Here is a 21,464-nt window from a genome sequence, read left to right on the forward strand (position 1 = left end):
ATTAGTGAAAGGTTTTAGGGCACTTGATCGATCGGGCCGGCTCGTTAGGCCCCAATAAATGCACTTAGCGATCGAATACAAGTCAAATATTTTCACAACCAAACGGACTTGGCAAAAGATTGATTGTGTTGACTGATGGTGTTGTGGATCGTTCGCCGCAATTGGCCATATTTTCTCCACTGCAACAGTGGCAACTGCAACCTCCGACTTGCAGATATCGTGATGGCCCCGTTTTATTGATGGATTAAGGGCGATTACGCGATCGTTGTCCGATTCAAGTTAGCATAGAAAAGGCAAAGTGGCTGAAGGGCCAAAGCAGCCGTAGCTCTCGTTGTTTGCTGAAGACCAGAAAGCCCCGATTCGAAGATGCCGAGGATAGTACTCTCGAGGGAATATTGCGCAATCGATAATCATGACATCGGCGGGCCCGAATTGAGCTGTCATGTCAGACGGCAGTTAATCAATGTGGCCCAGCGGAAAATACATAATCAAATTAACTGCCAGAAGAGAAGTCCGAGTCAGGACAATGCTGCCAATGTAGGCCACAACGGAACGAACAAGACGATTGTTGTCTAGCAATCTCTGGGGCTAGAAAACAGGGTATTAAGGGAGTGATGAGCTTTGTGGGGCTGCTTGATGCTTTTAAAATAATGAATATCACTGTAAGTGCAGTTTTTAAATTACAGTTTAATTATAAACAATACCTAAAGTAGCTGATATATGTAGACTTTATAGTTATTATCTTGTAAGTAGTTCCCAGTCTTTAAATTTTACGTTCACAATTCCATACTTTACTTTCCAGAATATTTGGAATCAAGCTGAGAACCTACCATTCGAATCCGCGATTTCTAAGATTGACTCGATTTAGAGGTCCGCTTGGGGCGGCAAGTGATTTGATTGCTGGCCATTGCCCGGGGTCGGGTGGCGGATAGGATTCGGGTTGGGATTGAGTCGCCGATTGAAGACCGGATCGGGGTTGGGGTCCGGCAGTGGCTGACTCAGTTCAAACAAGTTGCTGGCGGGAGTTATGAAATAATGCATTATAATTTGCAGGCAATTGGCTGGATGGGAGATGCACCTTGTGGTATGGGCATGTTTGTTTCTGCCCCTTTTCCACCCGCTCCTCGTAGAGGCACTTTGGCTCCCTCTTTGTTTTGCATAATTGTGGGAAACAACCAGCGGGTTTTTTTTCGGCCATTCGAGCTGGACTTGCTAAGTAGGCTAAGGTTCGTTATGGCATGCCTGGCCACTGACTCAGTCCCTCCGAAATCCGTCCCCATCCAGCCTTCTGGTATTTGATAAATTGAGCGCCTGCTATCGAGGGCTATCGGAACGACGAAGTGCAGGCAGCTATCGAAGGGGATCGCCGTTGAATCGCAGTGATTAATACGGAGTCCCAGAACGGAGATGACGATGCCTGGGGAACAGGTTTCCACTGCACTTGGCGCCTGCTGCACAGGAACAAAATTCAATATATATTTATGATTCCATGAATGAGAAAGCTGGTAATAAGGCCGCATTTATAAATTGCATGTACTAAATGAAATGATACGCATCAAAAAATATAGCATTCAATGCCAGTTGTAAGAAACTTTTCTTTACATTGTCAAAAAGTTATTATATTATGTATCTCCATCTAAATGAAGCCAATTTAAGCCTTTTTTTCCTAACTGACTGTCCTGTCACCTCTCTCCCCAGCTTCAGTACACACCCAGTTCCGTCGCCTGGATACGATACCATCCCATCCGATCGGATTCGATCTGTCCCGGGGCGATCCTCATTAGCCTTGCACGCCTTGCTCCGTCGCTCGCTAATCAATTGTCGCCGTATTAAGGTCGCACTCCACTGCCTTTTTCAGTCGCTATCAGCACTGCCATTCCACTTTGGCGCTTCATTTAAATCATAAAACAAAGTACGACTCCCAGATTTATGATGTGAGATGAGCGACTGCAAAATGCGCTGCACTTGATGGCGAAAGTAAAGTATTTATCATAACTAAAAGAATATTTAGTTAATAGTTAATGTTAGTTAGTTAGTTGGAAGTCCTTTCTTTATTGGCCATAATATATTTTAGACTATTTAAAATCTTTACAGATTTTAATATTTTTAAATTGTATTATAAAGAAAATTCAAAACACTGATAAACTGCATGCTCTACACAGATTTCGCAGATTCACCCAAGTGTGTGACAGCTTGCATTTTTGGTCGCCGTTGGTTTGCCTTTGCTTTTGCTAAATGTGACACTGAGGCTACTGTTCGTAATGGTGTTGGCATTAAAATGGATTACACACCGAAAGCGGCTGCCTGAAATTAACCGGAGTATCTCAACTGAACCGAGCTGAGCTGAGCTTTCGCCTGGCGTGGCCCACTCCCCAATTGGCACCTGTGTTTTCGGATCCCCGATTGGAGTTGGAGTGGCTGCCAGGCGACCGGACTGGTTTGCGGAACACATAAATATGTATAAACCGAGGCTGGCACATGGAAAAAAGGTGTTCCTTGTTGGTGCGTCTCTGTCTGCGTCTCGGTGCTTTAGTGCAAAGCGGCATTTATTCACGGCATTTCGATTTCAATTACGATACAAATTGTCATTAATGTTGGAAAGTTGTTTTCGCAATCGTCGGGCGGAAGATAGCGCCGGCGGATCGAAGGAGATCGGGGGCGGTTAGCCATGATTTTGATGGAGTGGATAGGCTTAGAACACGGCCAGGCCAGAGCGACTATCAACTGAACCTGTGTCACAATTGATTGACTTTGCAGCAATCGCAGTTCGGGCTCATGAAACAAGCAGTTCTCCCCCTTCTCGAGTGACTATTAAATGCTCATAAACCACAATTATAATTTCCATATCTGTTGCGCTTGTGCACCGAAAAACCACACCTCAGATTTACTTGACTTGCCACACGAAATACGAAATACGAGTGTGTGCCAAGAATTCTTACTCATAAATAAAACATTTTTAATTTCCCATAATTTTCGACCCGCAGCGCACCGCGAATTTCTCGTGCGGGGAGTGTGTCCGATTCGAACAATATATAGAACGATCGATGAAGAAACCCCGATTTCCGATCTCCAACCCCAGTCGCTTATTAAAGTTACACTTGAAAAAACAGTCTGCTCTATCTTCATTGTATAAGAACTGCTAGCGCACATTAGTTTTGACTACATATTCTAACAGAATATATGTAAAATAGTTTCAATGGTCCCCGAAATTAGGGGTAGCTATTTTTCTTCAGTGCAAGCCCAGATCGACTAACCTGCGACGACGTCTTCAGACCAACCCAAAAGAACTTCCGCGACGAACGGCAAACACGGGTCACCGTTATGCCCCAGTGCCACCCCCACCGCGCCTACCTGTACCCATTCCATAACCGAACTGATCTGAGCGGGGTCCTCCATATGCATACCACATACTACACCTTGAGTCAACGAATCGAACGGACAGCGCCTTAAAATTTTATTTGGGTTTGGTGGCCGCCCTGTCAACGTTCCAGCATTGCGTACTTGTTAAAATATGTTTTCGATGATCGCACACGGCTGCACTGGGGAAAAAACGATGCTGCCAACTGTCCTTTTGATAGTAGGATATTACTCATTAAAAGAAATATTTTTTAGACGAAAAACCGCAATGGATTGGTTCTGTTCTGAAATCAATTTTATAATAATGGTAATAATAACAATATTCATTTTTATTATGATTTATATATATCTGTATTCACTATCTGTAATCTTAATAGCATTTTAAAATGTTTTTAATTTAATTTTATAAGTAACCGATTTTTCGCGCAGTGCATTCACACATTTGCTTGTTTGCCTTTTGAAGCGCTGTGTTTTTTCGTTTATTTCGAAAGCGTTGCCCAGAAGATGACAGCGGCGACTTGGAGGTGGACTTGGATCGGCGATCGGTGCGTTATTGAAGCGAAACAAGTGTTTAGTCACCCAAACAGAACATCGCAGGTAAAATGGGTGCTCCTTCACGGGACCCCTCGCACATCACCGCCCTGGAAGCCCCTACAAAGTGCTCCTCCTTGGACTCAAGTCAAACTTGTGGAGCGCACCCCAAAGCTGTCATCCGACTGCGTGGCATGCCTTATTTGGTTAGGCTTCATTGAAGGTGCACCTTTGTTACGCTCAATGAGCGATATGTTTGTCGTCTCTTAGGAGGTAGCACATCCACTTTGTTGGCGATCGCCATTCCCGTCCCCATCCCCAACCTCCTGAACCATCGCGATCGGTAATGGGTTCTATATGTCTGCTTGTAGCATGTGCCCGGTCAGTTTTGTTTCTTACGACATGTTTAAGAGGTTGGGGTTAAAGTAGATCGGCTTTCCGAGAATTAGGGACATAATTAATGCTCGCGGGTTTCCGGTCAGCAGATTCACTCAAATTAAAGAAGTCCAATATGCTAATAGGGACTTAGCCCATGAAAGTTACTACAGAAATCAATGAAGATATCATAGTTAAATTATAAGTTACTTTTAAAGCAATTATTGTAGTCGGAAAGTTATTGTTTATTTATATTCTAATGTATATTCTTACCATAGGTTTGCTCAATCCATCTGTAAATTCTATTTTGAACTTTCCGTTTTCCAAGAGAAATGGCCTTTCTTATGGGCTTACCCGCAAGATCAATGATCTGCGATCGACCCAAGATTTACGATCGCATTTCATAATTTATGTCACATTCTAGGGCCAAACCGAACCATTTGAAAATACCCCCGCCATAATTATGGAGCCCCACTGCTGTTCAGTTGCAAAATGATCGGCAGCTGGCCACCCCGCTTTGCTGTATCTATCGGATCGATCTGACTAAGCGCATCTCCGCCGTAAACCTTATGACATTTTTATGTTAATGCAACTTTGACTTGGGTTGCTGCTCCTCCGGTTTATTCCTACCGAATGGCGCCCGCCTCGATTTTATTACCTTCTAAATGTTGCGTTAAGTCCGCCATTAAACGATCGACGCCTGTGCCGTATGTTTACAGATTTGTCGTCATAATTGCTTTTAAATGCCTTATCTATCGGACCGGTCTGCCTGCCCGCCTGTCTGCCTATCTGTCTGTCTGTCCCCATATCTTTGAGGGCTTGTGGCATCATCATTAGGAGAGCCATTTAATTGTCTCGAATGAATTGCTGCCGCTGCTGAGCTTTGGAGCTACCCAAGGTTACACAGAAAACAAAGGAACTACTTGTTAGTTAAACACCTAATGGTGATAACAATATCATAAAATATTTTTAATCGCAATGAATATAAACTATAGGGATAAAAGTTCACTCAGACATAATCTTATTTATTTGACCAGACATTAATTAGGTAATACAGTTTTTTCCCAGTGAACAGCTTCCTTATCAATCGATCGCTTTGAGTTACGCATTCGACAAGAACCCTCTGGACTTTCTGGGTGTGTGGGAAATCATTTGTGAGTCCAAGGGGGGCCTCCCAGATTAATCAGCATGATGAGTAATGGTCAAATGTGAGGATCACACGCACACAGCTGCCCCAGCCCGTTGGGCTAATTCCAATCCTAACTGATCTGCAGCCACCATAAGCCCAGGATTTGTGGCTATTCCAGATAGCAATGCCTAACTTATCGTGACACCTCTTAACCCCTGCCATCGCTACCATAAATCACCAAGTATAAAATTCAATCCGCTTAAATTGCTTAATTATTGACCAGGTCTTGGGCGTTAAATTTACCTACATAAAAATACGTCATTCCGGCTGTGGTAATTCACTCATATTAATTTCAATTACACACGCCGCACAATGCAATTATGCGTTTGTGAAAGCGCGGGGCGGCGGAGGGGGCAGCAGCACATTGTCATGTAAACCGAAAATCTGGCAATTTATGTGATCAGCGGCTGCGATTTCAATCAGCGAAAAAGTCGCGCGCGGCGATACCCAGCGTTAAGAAAAAAAGCAAAAATTACTCAACACCTTCCCAGAGAACTGCACTTAAAAATACTTTTCAGTTAACAAATGATATTTATGAAATAAGATGAGTTTTTAGTTGGCTGCCAATTCAAACGATCAGGTTAAAAATTTATCAGAAACTTAGGGTAGTTAAATCTTTTTAAACTACTCGTTTTGATTTAATCCTTTATTTATTTTCCCTTGTAAATTATTAAGTTTGAATTTATTACGAGACCGAACTTGATTTTTTTCAGTGTGCCTTGAACGGATCTGTAGCTGCAGGGCGAGTTTCTGGCCGTCGTCTAAGCGCGTTTCAAATTTCTTGTCCCGCGACTCGGCGGCAGCAGCAAAAAGGCTAAGAAAAACAGGCAACTGCAACGGCAAACGGCAGAAACTTTAATTAAAGAACACCATAAAAGTGTCGCCCGTGCGATCGTAATTATGAATTTAATCTCAATTAAAGCGTTTATCTTGATTTTGCATGTGGCCAGGCCGGGGGACCACTGTGGTGGTTGCTGCGATTGTGACTGGGATCGGGATTTGGACTTGGGTGAGACCTGGTCCCCGTCTCTGGGCAATTTGTTTGCCCAACGTTTGGCCAGTGAATTTATTTGCATTATCCTGCTGCTCCGGCTGGCGTCGCACGTTCCAATGACTGTGGCTAAAATGGTGGCCACTATCCGAAAAGCCGGCGCCCGGCTTTTATTTGCTTGGACATGTGCAAACACCTTTGTTGCATTTAGCAGATAAGCATTTTTTTATTTTCATGTGACTGGCTGCCTAGAGCCAGTTATCAATTGGTCAAAGTTTTTATCTACTGTTGAGCGTGTTTTTCCCTAAGAGTTGTGCATTTCAATTTGCCTTGAATCGGCTAACTTGTTACTGATAGTTGATCTAAGTTTAACGACACAGAATCCTTGTTAGTAGCAGTTAAAGTAAAAAAGGACACGCTTAACGGGTATTTAATAGTTTATATTTATATATCATTTATTACTTTCATATTCATGATAACTTTAATAACGTTGGAAGTCAATACGCTTTCCATTTCTCGATACTCAAAGGTAGTTATTTCTCATGAGGTTTTCTTTTTTACTTATGTCTGCAGTTCCGCTTCGGCTGGCACTTGAATTTGATTAGTTATATGCCAACTTAAGCATAAAATATGATGCCTGGCCAAGAGTTAACGGGCTCCAATTGGCTTTGACTTGGCCCGAGATCATTTATCAAAAGAATGTCCCGACGCACTCTAAACACCTACACAGAAAGAGAGGCATGATCGCGAAAGAGAGAGAGAGAGGCAGTCAGCTGGATAGCTGCTCAAACAAACGATTATTGGCTTGTAATTTCCGACTATTAGTAACATTTTGCGATGACAACCAGCGCGGCTTGGGCGATCCATAGACGTGGGCAGAAAACCAATAGGATATCGTTCTTTATCAGATCCCTTTTTTGTGATTTTCCCCGTCCATGAAACGAAATTAAACTCTGGCGATGCCCATTTAGCTATTTTGATAATAAATATAAATTTATTTTTTAATTTTTCACTTATTTAATATATTTTCAAAGAAAACCTTATATTTCTTTATATTGTTTAAGATATTCTTTAAACGAACCATGCAAAATTTTGTTTATATTAGTTTAATATTATATTTTGTAATATTAAAAATGTTGTATTGATTTCTTTAGCCATATTTTCAAGTACTTAAAACACAATTCCCAGCACTGCTGTAGGAGGACCTGCCATTTGGAAGAACTCCCCGGCAAGTTGTGCAAATTTGACGGCAAAAATCAATTTGAAAACGATTTCAGAGGAGTCGTGGGCGTCGCCCGCGAAAAGGAAACGCCAATATGACACGCTCAGCGGAGGAGGAGCCACTTGGCTGACTGGGCCAGGTCTCATGTTACCACAAGCCGAGCTAAGATCCAAAGCCCGAAGCCAAAGCCAAACCAAAGCCATTGCCTTAGCCTAAACCTAAGCCAAGAGCATTAACCAGCTATCGACGACGCTGACGGATGGCCAAGACCGCGAGGAGTCGCAGCCGGCGGAAGATAAGCGCCGCCAAAGACAAATGCGTCTTGTGGGTTCAGAAAATCGCCGAGATTATTACGATTTTTCATAATAAATTGTGGCAAATCAGGCGCTCTGGCATTATAAGGCATCATTAACAACGACAACGACAACAAAGTCGCAGCGGGCGAGGCAACTTCGTTCCGATCCTTTCACCTCACCACCCTTTAAGGATCCACCAGCGAGGCGCAAGCTAACACTGTGTAGGCCAAAAGCGTTAACAAGTCGGCCCATGACGTTGCAGGCGACTCTTGAAGACGCAAAACTGTGAAAGCCAAGGCACTTGGGAAATAGCTTGCACGATTATATTTTTATGAAATTTTTATAAAGTAATTTTTAAAATATTTAAGCCTATTTAAAGCATATTCATATTTTTTCCTGTCTACTTATATATTTTCTACAGAAGATACTGAAAACTATTATGCTAGAGAGAAGTCTATATATTATATATAATATTTTGCATTTAGTTGGCCAAACATTTCTTTGAGTGCCTTGGGCCCAACAAGTGGGAAGTGCTTCACGTTCCGCCCCATCCCGACCAGGTCCGGTCCAGTGCGTTGTGGTGCGGTCCGGCCAAAGATCAAGCCAGCACCACCAAAGTTGGCGCTGTGCGTGGCGCTCGTCGGCCTCCTGCGAGTTTCTTTGAAGTCCGATGGCAGCGAGCGGCCAAAGTCGTTTATGAGCAGAATGTGTACGCGTTGATGACGCTGATCTGTGTGCAGCAACAACAACAACAACCAGAGCGTCGCATGTGCGCAACATCATCCACATCTATTGGAGCAGAAGGAGTAAAACCCACCTAGGAACCCACTGCAGCGAACTCCACTGAACCCAACCCAAGCTTGAGAACACTCAACAAAAAATTATAAAATGTTAACTATCTAACTAACTTTAAAAGCATATATTCGCCCTATTTGCAAATTGCTCTTGCTTTTAGTTAGATTTCTGTCATGCAGTAACCTATTTTAAGTTCGATAAGTAGCAAATGGAATTTTCTGCCTGTGTATGGCCAAAGAAAACGCCAAAACGAGCCGACCATGTGCCGCATTTACTTGTCAATTTGTTTTTTGGTCAACGTTTAAATAATGAACTCATATTTGCAACTCGGCCCGAGACTCTGTGGCTGTGTTGCTGCACATGCGGCGCATGTCATGTTGCATTATGGTCGGCCAGTTGCCACATGGTCGCTGTTCGATGTCCCTGTCCCCCAGTAAAGGGGGTTGCTCAAGAGGGGGAGTGGGAGTGGGCATCGCACTTGCTGTAACTTAATTCCAGGAAGGCTTTTGACCGACCGCGCGACTAGGAAATGCCAACTCCCAAGCTGCAGAGGGTGGCCGGCACAAAAGCTCGAATGCCAGCGAAAAGGAGTTCATACGTAATGCGGTAAGGTGGTTGAGTTGGTGAACTGGGTGTGGTTCCAATCGGTCTGTCCGTCCGGCAATTGAAAGTGCATGTGGAAGTCGAAAGGAGAAGGGGTCAGGGGGAGGAGAGCAAGGTGTATGTGTAGAAATATAGCAGCCGGGTGAACTTTGGCATTTACTAAGTGCAAGGCTTTGAAGCATCTCGAATTTTGTAATTAGAAAACAAATTTTATATACATATATAACAGATTATAGAATGATAATCTTATAAAAAAAAATGGTTTCCTGCAACGTTCAACAAGACCGGTATTAATTTTTCCTTGGCGCCAGTTTCATTCACTTTTCGCACATGACAATTAATCCACAGCCTGATCAATGGCAGTGATATTGGAGCTCTGGCATTGAACTATATGGGGGACTTTATAGGGACAACACCCACCGGAGATCGAGAACCCGGAGGCAATTCGAGCTCCAATCGAGTGGCGATACTATCGGGCGTCACCAGCGACGCCATCTCTGACAGATTCGACGTCTCTTTCGGCTTGGTGGCAAAAAGTGCATTGCATTCTCATAATTTGGATGCAGAGTTGCTGAAATAAAGAAATCGGTTAGAAGTGCTCCGCGATCGGGGGCGTTGGTGCATTGGAGCACTGGAGCATTTTCAATTTCAATTCTTTAATGCGCGAGGAGGCATGGACTTGGACGTGGAGCTGAATCTGGGGATTGGGGCCTCGGTTCTGGGCTTGGCCACTTGTTTGCATCAATTTGAATTTTAATTGAAAATGCGCTGGGTCTTGAAAATACTAAGAACAGCACGCGAATCCGAGTCGGAACAGAAGACTGGCGCCAGTTGTCGGCCGACTCATGTGGGTGGCTATATAACTTCGATTCGAACTGATTTATGGCAGTTGGTTCCGCTTAGCTTTGGTTCTGCCTGCAGGTTAATGCAAATTGCCAGGGCTAAATGAACGAGTGCTAATTAATTAAGCTATTCATATGGAAATTGTGAGCATGTAGTGCTTTAATTTTCAGAATTATCAAACTATTATCATTTGTGATGGATTTTTATGACATTTTGAAACGGACATGAGTACTTCCTAGCAATAGCCATTAAATGTACATACATATGTAACGTAATATATGAATGCTATTAAAATTACTCCTTTGAATATAAATATCGTGAAACCCTTTTTTGAAAACTTGGCCCCTCTTGATTAATCGCGGTCGGATTCAGAGTCTAACCGCTTATCAAAACACGATCAGAATGTTCAAAATGCTCTGAAATATGCGGCCGCACGAGGACCAAACAAGGAATAATATCCCGGACACACCCAATAAATTTCGAAGAATGCTCAATCCTTTTAACATTTTCAAAAACTCGATCCTTGGGGGTTGCAACTGCACATCAGAACATCAGAAGTGTAGCGCACAGGATAATGAACCCCCGATTATGGCCAGAAAGTGAAGCGAATGAATTCATTAGGGAAAACTGTCGGCCAACCGACCGCTGACCCTTTGGTCAAAAAGGGGCATTTGGCCAACTGTTGTGGGCCCGTACCCGAATCCGAGAAATTGATGAAAACTGACTGCGCCGGGCCAGCACACGAACGGCACACGAAGGACATGAGCGTGTCGTGTTAATTGCCACTAACTATACGATATAAAGCGGGTCGGAACGGCGAGCCCAATCGACGTTGTTTGCGGGGCGGACAGCCAGCCATATGGTGCCTCGCGAAGATGTATCTATTTTGGGCAGTACTGGAATTAATTACGAGCTGACCAAATTTGATCACCGAACTGCCGTTTGCCCATTGTGGATTAGCATCAGAGGTGAGTCGATGTCATAGAAAAAAGCTAAATGTTTGCTTTTCTACGTACGTTTAAAATATAGTTGTAAGTAGATATGAATATTTAGATACATACGAGTTGATAGGAATCCCATTAGCAATACTTAAACTTAAATGTACTTAAAATATATATCAGATATAAGAAGCGGTTTTCTTATTTTATGGTAAGACTTTATTTGATGTTCGCATAAATGAACGGATTGCATCCTAGTCAGTTCGAAAAACATTTCAAATAGTTTTCAACTTACTTGTTTTTTGGCATGTTTATGAAATATATTCATTAAAATGTTACTAAACTGTTAAATGTTTTCCTCAATTAACGAATACAGAAAATAGCTATGTCAGCACCTCTGATATCTGGAGCGGCATAAGGGCCGCTGAATGGAGAAGAAGCCCTGCCACCTGATGTCTGATTTGATGGCCAAAAGGAAAACGACTCGCATTGGGCCCTCGGGAATGGAATTTACGGTTTCACTTTCAGCGTTCAAATCAGAACAGGTAAACGTAGTCCGCCGATAAGCAGACGGTTCTAGCCAACAGTTGTGCGTCTCGCCCAAAGATAAAGTTAATTGCCCGGCGTTTACAATCTGTTAGTTTATGGAGTGTTGCCAACACTTCTGTATCATCCTATCGCCGGCTCGTTAAATACACTTCAAATCGCTCTCCACAGCGGAAACGGAAGAAAGTCTTTTTTCTCATGAATATTTCAGCGGTTCGAGCGTCGAACAAGCTGCGTCATTCTATGAGATCATAGAACCCCAAAACTATTTGCATATACAGCATTCGATTGTCTATCATAACATGTGCTGAAGAGTCTGTCACGTGAATACGATGTCTTACAAAATTTCACAGTAAATTTTACTTTAACCATGTTAGGCTTATGACTGCAAAGATAAGTACATAATATATTAATTAAAACTTAGCTGATTGTGTAACATTATGTTTATTTATTACGGTCTTTCTCTTGTTGCAATTTCTTATAACAAAAGGTAGTTGCACATTTCACATTTTGCTTAAGTAATTTTTGAATTTTGAATTTGTTATAGATATTATTCAATTTCGTTGAGCACGTGGTAGATATGTTGCATGGAAACAGCGTTTGACAGTTCAAGTTTCAGCAAAGTCTTGTGTGTGGGCAATGAACTCACTTGTGAAATACAGACTTATTCCCATTTTAAGGGTCATATCTACTGTTTCTAATACACCGCGATACAAAAAGTAGGCCCATCTGAATGAAATGGAGGAAAGTTCCATACATAAATCATTTTCGGCATAGGCTGTGGAGCATCGGCTCAAGCCATCGCAGGGAGCTGTCTATTTTTGGACACCGAATCGCATCTTTTGTAAATTTCAGTGCGGGATTGCCGGGTGGCGTATTCCCCGATATATGGTATATTTGTAAATGCTACCGCATCGATTTGCGTGCGATGTGTGTCAAGTAGATGCAATCGCTGGGCGAAGTGAGCTCTGGATCGGATCCCATCGACTGGAATCGATTTGCCTGCAAATTAACGAATCGGATGTGCCAGGAATGAGAGAGGGGAGCGCTACTTTCTACCCTTTGACTGTACTTTATGCAATATTTATACCTGGATCGTGGCTCTTGGGAAATTCAAATTGCAGATGAGCCCCAGATGATGGCAGATGTCAAGCAGGAAGTGAAGGTAATTTTAGTGTGGCATATAAGGTGGCTAATTAGGCGGAGACATGACCAAATCATAACCACAATTAACCGTTTGGCGAACATGTCGCCGGCAAGGGCAATCAGTCGGCCAGCCCTGGGCGATCGTGGCTCTGGCCCTGGCCCCCTTTTTGCGATCCCCATCCCGATCCCAATCCCTACTCCGATCTGGAGATGATGGGCCTAGCAAACACAGAGCGACATGTCAACTATAACCACCCATCGATCGGGCTTGTCGACAACTCAGAAGAGTACAACCGTCCGAAGACAAGTAACAACATTTATCAACGCTCGCCGATCTACAGCAGTCCAGGCACGAAGCCTACTAGGGGGTTAAGAGATGGTGCTGCCGCCTGGGTTATGGTTGATGCTTTGGCTGGGGAAGCTGGGGGATTGGGGCGATCTGCCTGCCTCATCATCAAGTTGATGGCCACAGGAGTCTCAAGTCCGCAGTCTCTTGACTGCACTTAGCGACTACTAACGCCAGGTTTCAGCGGTCATGTTACTCAAGAATCCACTGGCGAAAAATGTTTACCAGCTTATGAAAAGGGAAGTTAGTAACCTAAGAGCTTTATAATATATTTAAATATTAACTTTATATAAATTGAAATAGCTTTGAATTTTCAAATATCTGTTTGTATAATCTTAATATATATTTAATTGTTAAGGAGCTTTTATGAACTTAAGCAATCAGATATTAGAGTGGCTTGTATATAACATAGCCCACAGTTTTTGAAGTGTCGAGAATAGAACCTATGCGGTCTGCGACTGGCTTTACAGTTAAGGTCACTGATCGCTGACAGGTTGCCATCCGCGATCCGCAGGCCGGTGTCGAATGCTGGGCACGATCATTTGCATGTGGCCTGGCATAAAGCATAAAGTTGAGCTCCGCTGGATGGCGGGATGGCGGAATGGCTGGATGGATCCAATGCGATGCGATGGACAGTTGTCGTGGCTGGGTTGTCAGCCGGCGGCGCAATTTCTCTCCGGGATTTGATTTATGCCATGCGATCGCACATCGCTCACTTGTCGGAGTCGGATTCGTGGACCCCTGAGAGGGGCTGGTGGGATGGAGATCTGCCGATCATATCTGCTGCTCCACATCAGCGCTGCGATTAAGCAATATGTTTTTTATTCCAGATCAGGCTTACCCACACTTACACCCGCTTATCTGGCATCTCCCGACCGCTTACGAAATCCGATTCCCAATCGAAATCGAAAATCGCTAGTTGACTTGGCTGGCGATGTGTGTGCGAGTACCAAGATTAATGTTGATGCTTTTTCAATTACAACTCTGGCAGCATACAAATTTGGAGTAAAACGTAATCGCTCGTAATCTCAGACGTCCTAAACGACGACTTGGTCCACGATTCCTGCCCCATACCTGGTCCTCCTCCTCCAACTGGCAACTCCTGGCTCCTCAGCTCCTCGACTGCTGGCTTTTCCACTGAGTGACTGCCTAAGTGGCTGCTAGCTGCTGAATGTTAGATGCTGGATGCCTGAGTTCGGATTGGATTTCCTAATGTTTGTTTTGCATGAGCTTTTTGTCTTGCCTGCTCCCCTGGCATTTCTTTTTGTGAATACCCTTGTTGAAAGTATGCAGACTTAAACAAAATGTTAGGTACAATATATGAAGCAGAAAGATGGGGATATTCCTTACTATCCCTGTAAGTATTGATGACATGAATGATATGATGATATTGAAAGTCAAAGGCTAAACGTTATGTAGATTTAATATCATTTTTAATATGCTTGAGACAAATTTGTCTGGAAGAGTACCCGTTCTTCGCTTTTCAAGACTAAACAATATTTTCTAGTTTTTGCTTGCGCTCTGTGACATGCGCCGCTCGCTGATTGCCTGGCCTGATCCTCCTGCTCCTCCGCATGCTCCTTCAGCGACTCCTGATCCTCTTCTGTCCCTCGTATTTCTTGGCAATTACAAATGCCGCAGCTTGTATCTCTGCCGGCCATCGATTTGTATGGCATGGAATGGGCCGCGTACTCGAAATCGGAATCGCATCCACATTGGAGGCTCGGATATGTGGCTTCCATCGATCGCATCTCGTTTGCTTTGTCAATTGCAATTTGTTATCGCGTTGCCGGACTAATGGGGAGTAAGTCTCCGATCTCAGGTGGCTCTGGGATCGATTCCCTGCGCGGGATTTGCATTCAGCCAAGCGTAAAGATCGTCTGACTTTTGTGGTCTGTGATTTCTTTTGGCTTCCCTTTAAGCGGTGATTAGCCGCAGGACAATGGCAAAAAAGGATGCCGCAGAAACAAAGGGCGGAAGACTTCACAGAAGTCGGTCGCCCAGCTCTCCCAGTAGGTCACTGGGTGAAGGCATCTTGGGCAGACAATCGGGCGACAGGTACTGCGATCCTTGGACTCGTTCTAGCCATTGTCAACCCGGCAAGGTGTTTTCCTTACAGCTGATGCATTGTGAGCAGTTGCATCTGTGCTGCAGTTTTTTGCAATTGCACAAGAAACGCGCTCTGATTACCGTAGAACTGGAATGATTGGTCATTGTCTGCATTGGTTCCTTCTGGGAATGGATTGTTGTGAGCCTTATTTATGGCCAAAAGGTGTTGCAACTGCAACATAATGTCGCTAATGCTTGTCCCATTCCGACACACCCGCATTCGATTATTTATGTTTTAAAGTCACACATCCCTTTAATAATAAAAGAATCTTTAAATGTTTATTGGCAAATCTTATAACTACTGAATTGTATCTGTAAAATTTTCCGAACTAGTATCTATTAGAACATGGCTATTAACAAATTGAATCCAAATACCCACTCACCTTGCCTTGATAACCATACGTGCCTAAGCTAAAATATCCACCCGTATCTTGGATTTATGCCTCATACCTGTTCAAACTAAAGTATTATCACCGCGCGGGTCTAATCAAATAGTCAGATAAACCTCGACGGGTTCTCGGTTCAGAGCATGCTTCGGTGGTAATCCAATCCAATCAGGACCTGAACTACCGTCTGCCAGTCAATCAGGAAGGACTCGATAAGCAGCCGTCGCTACGTTTATCACCTGCACTCCTTGGTTCTCTGGTGTCCTTTGGTATCCTTTAGGGACTCAGGACGCATGCGCCGCCATCAGTTCGGCAAAATGCTGGAAAAGGATTGCAGAAAAGTAAACGTGAAGCGCTGTCGGTGTCAGCTAATTAAATATTTGCATTGGCAAAAGGTGCAAAACGCCGAGCGATATGGATTGAATCTGATGGAATACTATTAATGGGGGCGGGTTAGAAGGAAGTCGCCGAAATGGAAAGTGTATGACAAATCGGTTCCCTGTTTGCACATGCCAAAGGTGTTTTCTCCGAGAATTCGATATTGCTATTGTTGTGATTTCTGTTTTTCGAGAGGGTTGGCGGAAATTGTCACAAAATATGAGCAGGGGCAGACCCCAAAATGCGGATGTTTGGTTTCCTGTTAATTATTGTACATTTTGAAGGCACATAGAAACTGTAGAAAGAAAGATTACATTTTTAATGCGTTTCAGGAGATGAAACAGCATCTTAAAATGTTTTTAATAATTTTTGGTTACCAATTTATTAATTTCTTATTCACATCTGTCTGTACTTTAAGCCCAAATATAAGTAATATAATTTAATTTGAGTATTGCTATAAAATTTTCTTCTGTGAAAAGATATTTCTTAAAATCGTTGAAATAATAAAGACCACATAAATTTCTTCTTTAGTATGTTTTATTTTTATAAAAATATTTAATTTTTCTCTTTAAGCTAGGAATAATCTTAACAACAGTTGGCTTAACAGTAATGAGAATACATAAATAAGGGTATATAATAATTAAATGAATAGATTTGGTAAAATGCTGCGTGTGACAATGAGGCAATATACATGAACCTAAACATAGAATACTATGGCTGAAATAAATATAGTAATAGTAGCACCAAAACCGAATCGACTTAGTACAAGCTTATACTAGATATTGTCTGTTTGTTTGGTCTTCGCCAGCGGAATGTGAGTTTGCTTAGGTAATTGTGTCCTGCTAAGGGATTCTTATGCTGAGAATCCTACGCAATAGTGATGGTGCAGTTGGAGCTGGAGTGCTTGTTCAGGAGCGACATCCTGGAGAAGGATTTGTGGCACACCTGGCAGGCGTACTTCTTGACGTCCACGTGGGTCTGCTGATGGGCTCGCAGGTTCGAGCGGTCGGCAAAGGATCGTGGGCAGTCGGGGCACTGGAAGGGCTTCTCTCCAGTGTGGGTGCGGATGTGTCCCTGGAGCAGCCAGGGCCGGGAGAAGGCCTTGCCGCAAATGGGGCACTTGCAGGGCAGAGTGTGGGTGCGGATGTGCATCTTCAGGGCTCCAATGGTGGTGTACAGCTTTCCACACTCCTCGCAGGAGTGGGTCTTCTTCTCCTGATTACACTCGGCTGCCGGGCAGTGGAACTGACGGTGCTTGGACAGGCCCATCGAGGTGGAGTACATCTTCTGGCACTCGTCGCACTTGAAGCGGTAGTTTTTGGCATGATTGGCGGCCACACTCGCAGACGAGGCACTCATGGCCGGAGTGTAGGAGTATCCCGATGAGCTGCTTACACTGGCACCGCTGCTGCTGGACTTGGCCTCATCGAAGAGGTGGAACAGAGCCGGCAGTGGGATGTCATTTCGCACTGACAGATCCTCTGGCTCGGAACCGGTTTCCAGATCCGATCCCGGGCTGGAGGGCGGCGTCATCTGCTGGTAGCTGTAGACCGACTGGGGCGAGGCCATCGAGCTGGCTGGCGAGGGGAAGGCGGCCAGATGGGGCTGATAGCTGCTCCACAGGGCTGAGATCGGATTGCAGCCGGCGGCCATCACAAAGGCGGACTGGAAGGGATTAATCGTGGTGGGGGTGGCGGTGGTATATCCCGTTGTTCCTGCTGTTAGTCCACGCATATGGATTTCGGTGGGCAGGTAATCCTGGGCCTCCACTGGCGGCGACAGCAGGCAGGAGTTGGAGCTAGAGCTGGAGATCCTTTCCGGTGTTTTTGAAAGGTTCAGCACATAGTCACGTTTCGGTTCCGGCTGCTGATAATCCTGGGTCTCCTCGTCGCGACCCCGTTTCAGGGATAGATCTTGCGGCTGATCCTGGGCAAACTGCGAGTCCTTGGTCAGGGCCAAGGCCTCCGTTTGTGGCAGACGCTCCTCCACGAAGACGAAGGGGCGCTTCTTTAGCGGGCAGCTCTTGTAGTTGGCGGCCATTTTTGATGTGTGTGTGATTAAGTTTTAGTTTCCGGTACTGATCGAGATCGGTAAATCGGGAGATCGGCGATCGAGAGGCGAGTTATATAGTTCGGGATCGAGTATAGAGCGGTGGTTGCGTTCTCAACGAGAGCTGAGGTGGCTGTGACAGGTCGACAGTCGAGCACGCTCTTTTATACCCGGAACTCTGCGCCTCTGCCGACGTCGCTGCCGCCATTTGGTGGTGGTTCTTCTTCAAAACAGAAAAACACTCGCACGTGTGCGTCGCTACCTAGCAACAACAACAGCACTTTTCCCATACCCTTATTGCGTATTTCCCTCACTTCCCTCTACCTGCTCTCTCTCTCTCTTCCTCAGTTTCCCACCTCTCTCTCTCGGAAGAGCAGACGCAGGCGCACCCTCCCAGGAGTAAGGATCCCCCGTATAAGTTATGACAGCTCTGGTGGCTCTCCAATTTCCCGATACGCTCACAACCCACCCGTAATAACTCCTGCAGGTCCGGGTCCGAAATGCAAGTTACACTATCGCCTCCCTACCCATGGATCACCCTAAGTAATTTTCTATTTTAAGCACGAGTCAAATAGGACTCCTAGTACTCTTCGTTTATGGGGTGGTTTCTGCACTTAGATTGAGTGCTTCAAGTACATCTGCCGAGGCTCTAAATTCGGTTTCTAGGTGGGGAGTTGAACCTGAGCGACACGCACTGACAAAAATGACACCTTCGCAGAGAGGTGTTCCAAATATAGCACTGATAATGAGCCGAATTCCGAGGCACCAAGTGTCAACTGTGGGGTGCACTCTACGCTGACTTATGGATCATCTCCAGTGGCTCATTGGCAGCGATCGATGAGAGCTAGAAAAACAGAGCTCGGGGCATAGGAGACGTCATTAAAAACTTGAGAAGGAATTGACGAGGAGTGTCAAGTCTCCGGTGAGCTTACCTTGGATCGTAGAGATCTCCTGTTCCCATGATTGTATCTTAGCTAAAAAACTGTTTAGGAGTCCGAGAAAGAATGAGTGTTCAAATACGAGTTCCACATTTTAACTAATCCTGCCGTAAAAAAATCATACTGCCCCTCAGCAGCCAGCTGAGTCCTGGACCATTCCCACAATTCTCGCTTTCCACCTCCCCTGATCTTTGACTCCTTGCCTCATCGCGCACACACAACTTTCCCAGCTAGACTTTCAAGCCACCCCTCCAACTCTCGATGGGAAACTTTCCCAACTCCCACTCCCGCATGGAGGCTGACATGCAGACTTTGTACCCGGAAAAACAGACAAGCCCGCATAGCCAAGTCCGATTTTCCGGGTCGTCAAAAAAAACCAGCCGCGGTGGTAAAATTGGAAAAAATCCGTAGCAAACCCAAAAGTTTTGATAAACCCAAGAGGTGACAAAAAATTCCAGCGCGGAATTCCAATTCCCCGCGAATGCAACCAATGGCGTGAGGGAAGATGGGAAATGTCGAGCCAATAACCCAGCCGCATTTCCATTTCGTATTTCCCTGCAATGGATTTTCCTTCGGCGAATGTCCGGATGTGGATCAGCGAAGGATTTAAAGTAATTTCCCATCTTATCCAATTACGCAGTCAGCGAAACTCAAGCAAAACAAGCCACGACGAGTGGAAAAACTGGCTGGGGGTTTTCTATATGTCCTCACATCCTACCTGGTGGGTCATCCCGGATATCTCGGTTATTACGTGTGTTATTCCGCGCAATGATCGCCATGACACATCCATGCACATATCTACCTAATGATCACTACGATGAAGTCCTCGGCCGCGGAATCGCCCGATGGGCACCGCGGATATCCCGGCCAAGTCCTCATTCATGTCGCGGGAAAATCCGCACTTGTCGACCGCATATCCGCTGAAGTACCTGACTTGCAAAAATTCCTGGTCGGGTTGGCCCGCTCATTAGCATTAGGTAGATTGGCGGGCAGTGTTTTCCACTTCATTCATTACTTCAATATTTTGGGGAAAACCCTTTCGGGGGTTAAATACTTTTTCCCCGACTCGCTCGGGATTTCTGCAGGTGCTCGCCTGCAGTACGATTTTCCATAGGAATTGTTGTTGTTTTTGTCAATTTTCGCTGACAATGGGCCCGTCCCATTTTTGCACCTTGTCCTGGCTCATTTGTTCAAGTTGACAATGAAGAGGGAACACAGGGATCTGCAGAGCTCGACTGACATTGTTCGAAGAGGAGCCATGCGAAATAGTAAATCGAGTCACAAAATAGAACTGGGTCGACAACCAGTGCAAAAGGGAGACATTATGGGTAATGATGGAAATGTATTTGAAGAACAACATATTCAACATAGTAATTTTATTCATAATTAATGTTACGGAGTTTGTAAAATATATTCGCATAAAACACTCAGACAAACCTCATCGCGTTTTCGACCAAGGATCCTGTAACTGTTTTTTCAGCTTTCCAGACTGCGTTTTTCTAACTGAAACCCCCACTCCTTCATAGGCCATCACAGCCTAACAGTATATCCAGGTCACCTGGCCTGGTGAACCTTTTGCAAAAACGAAGATATGAAGAGGAGAAAGAAAAAGAAAGGAACGAACATTAGGGATACCACCAAGGAAAACAAACTATGGCCCAAGATATACGATGTGTGATGTCGTTGACAATGAATTGTTGATTACTATACTACCCCCAGGTCAGGCTCTCCTTTTTTTGGCACGGAACAAAGGAGCTGCGATCCATAAATCGAAGATCGGAGAAGCAGGGAAAATCACTGCCACGGGCTGTATGTGTGTGGATGTGGACCGGGTGCATTGCACAATCAATAGGTTCGCGGCACAATGGCCGAATACAGTGGAGTAAATGTTTTGAAAAGCCAGCGAAAGGAATTGCTTCTCGGAATCCTTCGGCGGGGCCGGCGTATCAATGTCCTTTAGCCAGAAGAAATCAAAAAGTTGGATCACCTGGCCGTATCTGTCGGCGTTTATGTGCGGGTGCGGGTTCCATCGCTACCTGTGGCCCATTGTTCGCTGCAAATAGTGAATGACCCCCGACCCCGACCCTGGCGGGTCTGAAAATCTAGACGGACCCCAAAAGCAAGCTCTATTGTCGCAAGTCCTGCACTTGTGGCAGCTGCCTTGACTTCCAGTTCGATCCCCCCTTGGCTTCCCTTCTTCTTTGATGCCCGACGCAGGTTTCGCGCCTATTCACGGTTCGTTATCCTGTCAATTCAGTGCCGGCATTACGGATCCTGTTGTCAGTGTCCTGTCGTCATCGCTGCCCCCAACGTTCCATTATGCCACAGCGACTAAGCTGATTAGGGGACATCGCGTGTGTCCTGCTTGTTGGCCACACTAAACACTCTGTTTAGCCTATTACACGTGTCTCCTAAATGAAGTGTGT

At 44.8% G+C, this 21,464-nt stretch overlaps 1 protein-coding gene across 1 annotated transcript; it reads right to left on the bottom strand.

The window, feature by feature from the left end:
• Positions 1-16,570: 16,570 nt before the first annotated feature.
• LOC6732429 (protein snail) lies at positions 16,571-18,272 on the bottom strand. Its single transcript, XM_002079514.4, has one exon. The coding sequence runs from the start codon at positions 18,089-18,091 to the stop codon at positions 16,919-16,921; it is 1,173 nt and encodes a 390-aa protein (XP_002079550.1). The 5' UTR covers positions 18,092-18,272; the 3' UTR covers positions 16,571-16,918.
• Positions 18,273-21,464: the final 3,192 nt, after the last annotated feature.

Source organism: Drosophila simulans, chromosome 2L (genome assembly GCF_016746395.2).
Source record: "Drosophila simulans strain w501 chromosome 2L, Prin_Dsim_3.1, whole genome shotgun sequence".
In the NCBI taxonomy this organism is placed as follows: domain Eukaryota; kingdom Metazoa; phylum Arthropoda; class Insecta; order Diptera; family Drosophilidae; genus Drosophila; species Drosophila simulans.

Bases quoted from the DNA above. Each gene is read 5' to 3' on its own strand.
- LOC6732429 (XM_002079514.4), bottom strand. From the start codon at position 18,091: ATGGCCGCCAACTACAAGAGCTGCCCGCTAAAGAAGCGCCCCTTCGTC.